The sequence below is a fragment of the Uloborus diversus genome, unplaced genomic scaffold (assembly GCF_026930045.1).
Source record: "Uloborus diversus isolate 005 unplaced genomic scaffold, Udiv.v.3.1 scaffold_217, whole genome shotgun sequence".
Classification (NCBI taxonomy): Eukaryota; Metazoa; Arthropoda; class Arachnida; order Araneae; family Uloboridae; genus Uloborus; species Uloborus diversus.
The window spans coordinates 70,532-80,443 of NW_026558370.1; the positions used below are offsets into that span (position 1 = coordinate 70,532).

General features: G+C 32.2%; 1 protein-coding gene across 5 annotated transcripts in view; it reads left to right on the forward strand.

The window, feature by feature from the left end:
- The window catches only part of LOC129233157 (nucleoporin NUP35-like), a 47,954-nt gene extending 38,243 nt beyond the window's left edge, over positions 1–9,711 (forward strand). For all 5 annotated transcript variants that reach the window (XM_054867226.1, XM_054867228.1, XM_054867229.1 and 2 more), the window contains one exon: positions 9,442–9,711. In XM_054867226.1, the coding sequence (XP_054723201.1) occupies positions 9,442–9,504 (63 nt within the window). In that variant the 3' untranslated portion in view covers positions 9,505–9,711. The remainder of the gene's footprint in view (positions 1–9,441) is intronic.
- Positions 9,712–9,912: the final 201 nt, after the last annotated feature.

The following is a 9,912-nucleotide window of genomic DNA, read 5'->3' on the forward strand; positions in this document are numbered from 1 at the left end:
AAACTTAAAAAAGTCTTTAATAACTCAAATAATTAGTAAATGATATTTGTTTAAGTAAACTAAAAAAATAAACATTATTTCATCATTTAAAAAAATAAAATCCCATGCTAGTAGTGCCCTTGATTTAGTTCAGAAAGGGAATTTTCCAATTACAGTGGCTCGTAGTATTTGTATTAATTTAACAAAGGATAAAAAATCATACAAGGGTGCTTAGGAAATAGGAGTGACATACAGAATTAAACAGGTATTACTGACTGTAATTTGCTCACTTATATGCTTCCTCTAAATTGTTTGTGATTGAAATTATCATGTCATGTGCTTGAAGAAGAAAGTGCCAGAATTTTACTTGCCTAGATCTTGTACCTAATGTCACAGCTTCGCAAAACAAACTGGCCCCATTTCTCAAAACTTATTTTTCCAGTCAAAATTTTACCACTACCCCCAGTTGCTACATGGTGGACCATTTATACAATAGATGAAAGTTTAACTTTTTTAACAATTAATTATTTTTTCCATACATTTTCTGTTGTATATCAAGAATTAATTTTTCATTTTGTGAGTTTTTGCCAGTTTCTGCCACAAAGTGGCAGAAAGTGGTTTTTGCCATGCCGGTTTTAACCGGTTTCTACCAGTGGTTTTAACCACCTCGGCAGAAACTTGCCAACCCTGCTAGTGATAGATAAATGTACAGGGTGTTCCATTTTAACCTGCAAAACCTCTATTTTCGCAATCGTTAGTCCTAGAGGCACACTTCCAGTTGCAAAAATGTTCAAAATCAGATGCGGAGTTATATAAGATATTGAAAGTTTGAAGCAAAAATGAGTCAAAAAATACAAAATTAAACTTTTTTATATGGGCCCTAGGTCTCCTAACTTATATTTAGGGAAATAATCTCCATTGCTATTACTAACACAAAAAACTTGACATTTGTGCGACTAAAACTCAACGAGATTTCAGTTCCAAGTTTTGAGGGACCATACAGATTGGAACTTATCGCCCTTTCCAAAGAATGACAGGTTGTTGAAGTAAAAAAAACCAAGGGATTTATACTTTTCATTGCTATTCAAAAATTCATGCAAATGTAATGCCATGACACACAAAAAAACGCTGCAAAACCTCGAACAATTTAAAAAACCTTACTCTGCATAAGTATAGTTTTTAAACATTTGTTAATTGCTATATTTTCCCGTAATAGATGTTATTGACGGCGAGTGTAAAGTGGTGTAAGTCACAAAACGCTGCATTTCATATTTCAGTGAATATTGGTCGTACTCATTTCAGACTTTTTGTGTAGGAAATGTTTTTCAATGGAAATCATTTCTCTAAATATAAGTTATAGTCCAGTCATATTATTAAAAAAAAAGACCTAAAATCACAAAGCACAATGTAGTTTTGATTTTTTAATATGTTGTTAGGGTCAGTTATGGTAGTGCAAATCTCAGTTTGCAGTTTTCAAAAACCTGTGCTCGCTGCGTAATTCACGAAAAACTGAACTTTTCGGACTTTTTTTAGTGTTTCCCTTATAACTCCTAAACTATCTAACTTTCGTGTGCATACCCGTTTTAAAGCACATTAAATTTTGAATAATTTGAGCTCAAGCTGCTCTCTGTACGACCAACAGCGTAGGAGATATCTTACTTCAAAAATTGGCCATTTTTTACGAAAAATAAAAAAATATGCTTTAATCACATTTCAGGCTAAATATCGACATAAATTCCTACTCTCTAAGAAAAATTGTGGATGTGATGTTACAGTAAATTTAATTGACTTTCATTTAAGCCAAAAACAAAATCTGCAGATTCAATAGTTCATCGCAAAACAAACAAATAAGCGGAAAATTTGATTTTCGAAGAAATGAGATAAAACACTTTTCAAGACAATATGAACAAACCTGTTCTAAAAAAAGGGAAAAGGAGAGTATAATAAGACTCTAATGTATGTTAAATATAAGTTACCTGTGTTAGGGAAACATACCGGTTATGAAGAAAAAAAATAGGCCAATAGTTGACAGCCTTATGAAGGTAATGCAAACATTCCTTCCCCTCTGTATCTTTCACATTGATGAATTTTCGGCCTCGTTTCGCTTTATGACTTTAAAGTTACCTACCGAGTTTTTTTTGAATAGAGAATAATTTTTATATCGAACAAATTTGTAGTGAGATTCAATCATCCGAAGGCGGGCGAGCAGAGAAACAAAGAATGAATGAAAATGAGAGTTCAAATTCGTTTTGCAAAAGAAAATGAAATTGTCCAGGTTCATCATATCAAATGTAAAGCTTTAGTGGGAAACCTAGAATGAAAAGGGCCTCCCTGTACACTTTGGGTGCGATATCATCGAATGACTATGCTTATTGTAAAATCATTCAAGCAGAAAGAATGGAAAATAGGGTCACAACTCGAAACATTAACCAAAATGCTTCCACTTTCTCACTTAGCAGGTTTCGTTTTCAAGGCAAAAAATGCTAGCCTATATTTACAAGAGATCTGAAAAAGGGAATGGATTCAAAGGATTTTTCATGTACACTGAAAAAAACTTCACGGTTTTTGCAAATCAATTCTTTTTGCAAAAGAAAATGAAATTGTCCAGTTTCATCATATCAAATGTAAAGCTTTAGTGGGAAACCTAGAATGAAAAGGGCCTCCCTGTACACTTTGGGTACGATATTATCGAATGGCTGTATTTATTGTAAAATCATTCAAGCAGAAAGAATGGAAAATAGGGTCACAATTCGTAACATTAACCAAAATGCTTCCACTTTTTCACTTAGCAGGTTTCATTTTCAAGGCAAAAAATACTAGCCTATATTAACAAAAGATCTGAAAAAGGGAATGGATTCAAAGGATTTTTCATGTACACTGAAAGAAAACTCCTTGGTTTTTGCAAATCAATAAATTTTCGCGTACTTTGTGAGCATACTTGAGCAATGAACAGGTTCTAATGAAACTAGTGGAGAATCTAAAAGGAGAAATCCATACTTGTAACATGTTAAACATTCAGCTGTGCGCTTTTTTGGCGAGTTTGATGAAATGTGTTCTTGTTAAACTTTATTGGAGAACTGGAATGACTCTGGGACGGTTGTATTGTCTTTGGATACACCAGAACGATTGCACACTAGAGCAATATGAGTATATTTGACTTCTTAACATCAGAGTTCTCCAGAAGAAGCGGTTTTCTAAATCATGTAATAAACGACGCCTCAGTAATAAGTTGCTCTCTCGGTCTGGACTTGAAAGCATTCGGGAGAAAACAAACATGAGAAACAGATTGAAACATTATCCCAACCAGTCATCGAAAATAGTACATCTCAGCAGATCGTGAATCGTGATCGTTGGTGGAGAAAATGTGGATCTATTTTTTTTTGCTGCTTTTGTCTCAAACAGTCAAAATATTTCCCTCCTGAAAAGAGCCAAAGTCCAGTTAGTTTGTAGTCAGCTTTATAATTTTTTTTTCAACAGATGAAAAATGGAATAGTTCTTAGATTCGTACTCTTCACGCAGTTAGTGGATGTGATACCATTTTTTTCCCTTGTCTGGCTAAGAAGAACAAAACTGTAAGGTGTTTTTCAAACGAACCGGTGTAGGGTTGACCAGGCCACCATAGCTTTCCCCCTTGAAGTGAGTTACGAAGCTGTAGAGATGAAGCGAGTTGCTCTGTATGGAAAGGAGGCATCCACCGATATCCTGTGACAGTATTTAGTTCCACCTGGTTGTCAAAGTTGCATGTAATGCAACTGTGAACCGTCTTTGATAGTCTTCAACCAAAACAATAGCTTCATTTAATTTGCATCACAGGTACCGACAAGTAAACAAATGGTTGGCAGAGGAGAAGGATGCCTCATGGTGGAGTTGGTTGAAGACCAACATAAATTTTGAGATTGGTTAATCACCAATCACAACATTCAACTAACCAGCCTTACCCTTTATTTTCTGATTTCTCTCATGTTAGTGCAAGAAGGGATACATGGGAGCATACTGTTGTTGCAGAACTGGTCTTAGCTGCTCAGCTTTGATCAAGCTGTCATTTGAAAAGACTTCCCACAACATCTTTGCCATTCTAATCAACAAAAACGAAAAAAAGAAAAATAATAAAATGAAAAAAATTCGCCCTTTCAATACCTTCTTTTTTTTCCGTTTGGGAGAACAATAGTACCCATCAAAGAGACTAAAAACCAAGATATTAAGTGTAGTTAATTTTTAAGATATGTTTTAATGAAAAAACTAACATGTAAATACAGTTTCTCCTTTTGAAATCATTCTGTTTTCTTTCTTTTGTCTAGATATCTCTTATTCTAATGTGAAGTGTTTTGTTTTTAGTCTTTTGTTGAAAAATATTATCTATTCAAAATCAAACTTGGTAGGTAACTTTCAAGTAAAAAACGAAATACGGCCGAAAATTTATCAATGTGAAATGTATACTAGAGGTGGGCAATGTCGTTCTTTTTAATGATCCGTTCATCAGAGGATTGTTCATTCTTTTGATCCGTTCATTTAACTCGTTCATTTAAATAAATTGCAGGTGATCTCTCTGCACAACATGCTCTCATACATTCGATATGTTTCATTATATCGGTAATAGTCTTCGAAGGAAAAATAACTAAAATTATCTAAAAGTAAGAAAATAAGACTATTAAAAAGGAATCAAAAAACTTTATTCAGGTTTAAATGCATAAAGCAATCATAGTTCATTTTGTAAAATATTTCTCAGTTGCCAAATGGTAAGATATGTTTTCCATCCTAAAAATCGCAGATTCCTTTTCAGCATTTCAAAAATTTAAGTTATTAAAATTTTCCAGCAACAACACTATGTATACTTATAGTATTACCAATAGACCATGTATAGCGAAAAAAGTAACAATAAATACATCTGTAGCTCAGCCGGGGTACCGGATAACTTAATTTAAAAAGAGACCCACCTAAATATTAGGGAGCAATTATTTCACAGTACCGATGAGAACAGAAAAAAAACTGCAACACTCTTTTAAATGGGAAAAAAAATTAGATAGCAATAATCCATTTTAAAATCTTTGGATATTGAATAAGCGACTTGGAAATCGTTATGTAAGTTAAAAATAAAGTCGAATCTATATAGATGGTAGTTGATTGAGATGTTATAGAAAACAAAAAGATGGCCAGAAAAGTGATAAAAGGTATTTTTATAAATAATTTTGGCAACAGAAAGCGTGAGAAGGACTTTAGCAGTTGCGTGGGACAGGAGGTGGGTGTTTGGTCATTAGCCCAAACATTTTCTTAGTAGCCTAAACAAGTTGCACAAAACATTACTAATGGATACATTGGAAAAGTGCAAATGAACTGAAATGGTTAAAGAAAAATGATGAATAAAAAGCAGAAAGGTAAAAATGTTTGAAATGAATACATCGTACTGCACTGAGAAAAAGGAAATTTCAGATGAAATGAGAGTTGAAATTTTGGAGATGCATGCAACTTTTTAAAAGAATGTTTTTATCACAAGTGAATCAATACAATGTGCCACACTGCTCACCGTTCAAAAGAACAGTAGTTCATTTTTTAAGTGAACGAACGGATCCGTTCATTTTAAGGATTCATTCTTTTTCACCCGTTCGTTCATGAACGACACATCTCTAATAGATATACATAGGTACGTAGGGGAAGGGATGTTTGCGTTATCTGCACAGGGCTGTCAACTATTGGCCTATTTTATTTTTTTTCATAACCGCCATGTTTTGCCAACATACATACCTTACATAAACATACATTAGAGTCTTATTATTTCATTCTTTGCCCCTTTTTTTAGAATAAGATCTTCTGTATTGTCTAGAAAAGAGTTTTGTCTCATTTCTTCAAAAATCGAATTTTCCGATTATTTGTTTGTTTTGCGATTGTAAAAGAACTATTGAATCCATAGACTTTGTTCTTGGCTTAAATGAAAGCCAACTAAATTTACTGTGACAGCAGTTCCAGTTTTTTCTTGTAGAGTTCAAATTTATGTTGATATTTGGCCTGAAATGTGATCAACGCATAATTTTTTGCCAAAAATGTCCAATTTTTGGAGTACAATGTCTCCTAAACTGTTGATTGTACAGAGCACTACTTGAGCTTAAAATTTTTCAAAATTTAATGTGCTTTAAAACGAGTTCGCATTTAATATTGAAAATGGTTTAGTTTAGGAGTTAGAAAGGAACGCAGTTTTTCGTGAATTACGCAGCGAGCACAGATTTTTGAAAACTGAAAACTTATGCTTACACTAACCTAACTGACTCAAACAACATATTAAAAAATCAGCACTACATTGCACTTTGCGATTTTAATGTCTAATATGACTGTACAATTAGGGGACTTAAAGCCTGTATAAAAAGTTAAATTCTGTATTTTCTGACTCACTTTTATTCTCACTTCAAACTTTCAACATCTTAACTCTGCATCTGGTTTTGAACATTTTTGCAATTGTGAGTTTGCATCTAGGACTAACGGTTGCGAGAATAAAGGTCTTGCAGTTCAAAACGGAACAACCTGTATATAAGTTTAATGTGTACATATTGAAATACATTATGCACTGCGTGTATAATACAGAAAACATGAATTAACTTAGTGTTTATATAAAAAGAGCTGGGTTTAGTATTCTTTTGGGAGTCATTAACACATCCATGATCACTCACAGCATTTCCATGACTGGATCTTTCTTCACTAACAAATCAAAAAGGTCATTTGCCCATTGTCAAGGAATGGCTCAAAATTTGTAAGCGTTTGGTTGTGCCTCATAAATGCCTGCATTCTCATTAGTAACATTATCCTTTGTCATTTCTGAACGCATTTCTTCCAGTGAGTTGTATGAGTTTAATACCTTTATTTCTGGAAAGAGCTCTGGAACCAATCACAGAAAATATCTCAGTAGCCCAAGCTCACTTATTAGCATGCCAAAATGCAGTTTATTATGTGTTATCTGCCATCTTAAGAGTTTGGATTCGGAAAGAGGGGAAAATTTTATGTTTTCAATGCTGCATTTGCATAAAATAAAAACCCATTGGCATGAACAAAATAAAGGTGTCAAACCTTAGACAGCGTATAATCAAATCCAGGTAAAATAAAACTGCATAAAATAAGGGTCTACTGTATTTTGATAAATAAATATGATAAAAGGCGTCAAATCTTAAATCGTGTAAAATAACACCGAATGAAGTGAGGGTCTTTTGTATTTTATAAAATGACTAGTGGCACCCGCACGGCTTCGCCCGTAATAGAAAAATTAAAGGTCTTTTGGTTTGCCTGTATATTTACAAATAATGTATGGTGAATTTTCTCGCCAATTGGCTTGTACCGACGTTACAGTTCCACGTTATGATAATTTCGTATCTCGCCAATTGGCTTGTGCCCATGTTACGGTTCCACGTTATGATAATTTCATAATTTATGATAGTTTTTTTTCTTAAAATTGGAATAAAAAAGAATCACATCAAATTTTCAAAAAATCACTTCGAGGTGCACACCCCCATGCTACAAACTAACTTTGCCAAATTTCCTGAAAATCGGCCGAACGGTATAGGCGCTATGCGCGTCACAGACATCCTACAGACAGAGAGACTTTCAGCTTTATTATTAGTAAAGAGTATGATAAAAGATACTAGGAATAGTAATTGAATTCAAAGTAATTGATCAACTGATGGGCAATGAAGTTGTCCAGGTGTAATTCATTCTGTTCTACATTATTTGGGGATTCCAGCTGTTCAAATTTGTAAAATGTCAGTAAGCAATTGTTTAAAAGTGAAAAAAAAATCTCATAAAATATGAACAAAATATTTCTTATTTATATGTAACTGAATGATTGAAATTGGAGAATATAAACTTCCACCTGTGATTCACAGGAAATAATCCGGTCTTTCGCCAATGTATATTCCAGCTATATGTGAATGTTGATATTTTCTAGGTTTTTGAGCTTTCATAGTAATATATACATTTCTATACCTGGGAGATAAAGGTACTATGTAAATTTTTTTTGAAAATCGAGATTTAAGCTCCATCTTACTCAAAATTTTATATTTTATTCAAAAGTATGAAGCATTAAGGTTTTGATTAAAAAAAAAAAACTTTTCATTTAATAAGCATATAAATAACAATCCAGTTACATAACTCACCCAAAAGAAAAACTTTAAATTCATCCCCTGGTTAATTCTGTTTTTGTTACTTAGAGCCCTTTGCCTCCTGTGTACAGATACATGGTGATCTCTCATGAATAGTATACATACTCTTTTATGTGCACTTTTCGCTGTACATTTTCTGCTTGGTCCTGGATGTGTGTTTTAAGTTTTAAATATATGCTATATGCTTTATTCTAATAGCAAGCTTAGCATTTGAGAGGCTATCTTAGATAAAATATTTAGAATAAAAAGTATTTATTGATGTTTACTAGGAATTCCCTCCTTAATCACTAAACATACTTTATTTAAGTTAAATGTTATACCTTTTTTTCCTTGGCAATGAAAAGAAAATCATCTTAATGAGATAGAGAAATAAGAACTGCAACAACATTAGTGTTTCAAATCTTATTTACTTTTTTGGTAAAAATATATTAAATGGCAGATGAAGTTTTACATTTGGTTGTTAGCAGTGCTGTAGTTAAGGAAAAATGCGGGTGGACGCCATCCCCAAAAATGTATGATTTTTAATTGCAAAAACAATGCAATTTCAGGGGTGCAAAATATGTCTGAACGCCCAAACAAGGTTCGGGGGAAATTTTTGCGAATAATTAAAGAACAATAATAGAGTAATTTTTTACTAAATACTTTAATGTCATGCAAGGATATCTCACTGAGATTTTAGGAAATAAACTTATAAAATGGATTTAAAAAAAAGTTTTAATTTTTGCAGACTTTTATGTAGGAAATTTGACATTGATTAGGCATATCAAACATATATTTTCACTGAATAATGTATGGGATTGTTAAGTTTCCCCGCTCAACGACTCTTTAAATATGAAGCAATACGGCATGGGGAAACTTTCAGCTCAAAATATTTTCTCCACCCTGAATTGGTTTCAAAACCACTTATTTTTTGGTAAGTTGAGTTCCCTTAGAAAGTGTTTTTTTCTTCAACTACAGCCCTAATTAGTAATGAATTATTATTAGCACTTTTTAAATAACTTCAATAACTAGCTACTTAAACATCAATTCTCATATTTTCTCTTCTATAATTATATTAAGGCAGTTCCTGTTTGTAGCTATTTTTTTTTAGATAAATTTGTAGAATTATCCTGTGTTCACAAAATTTAGGCAAGGAAAAATAATATGCTTCCATAATTACTTGATTCAACACATAAATGATAGCTTATTTTACTATTTTTTTTTTTTTTAAGAATGTAATTCAATGGTTATGCTTTTTAGTTTAATTTTTTTTTTTTTTCAAATTAACCAATGCTAAAATGTTTTTTGTCTGCAATTCTTTATAGCATTTTTATATTTATAATTTCAGGCTCTTCAACAAAAATCTGGAAATATTGTCTCAAAAGCTTTAGAGTACTTATGGAAATCTTGACGAACAAAAATTTGAATATTTCTAATTTGCACCTGTACCACCAAAAGGCTTTTGCATTATCATTTTAATAAATTTTAATATTTGTATTTATCGATGTAATAAATTGGTTCTTTGTGTTATTAGCTTGAATTGTTAGCCACTGTACCAAGAATTTAAATTTCTTCAAAATCATTGTAGTTTTTAAAAATCAATAAAACTATGCAAAAAACCTCAGTAATTCAACATTTGAGAAATTCATGTAACCTTTGCAGTAAATTGATAAGCTACACTACAGACATTGTGTGTTTTAGTTAATATTTAATTTTCATTTTTAGAAAGTTAAATAGAATTGCAATTCCTTGTGGAATATTAAAAAATTAAGTTAATAATACAATTTTAATAATAACGAGTATGAATTGTAAAATGGAA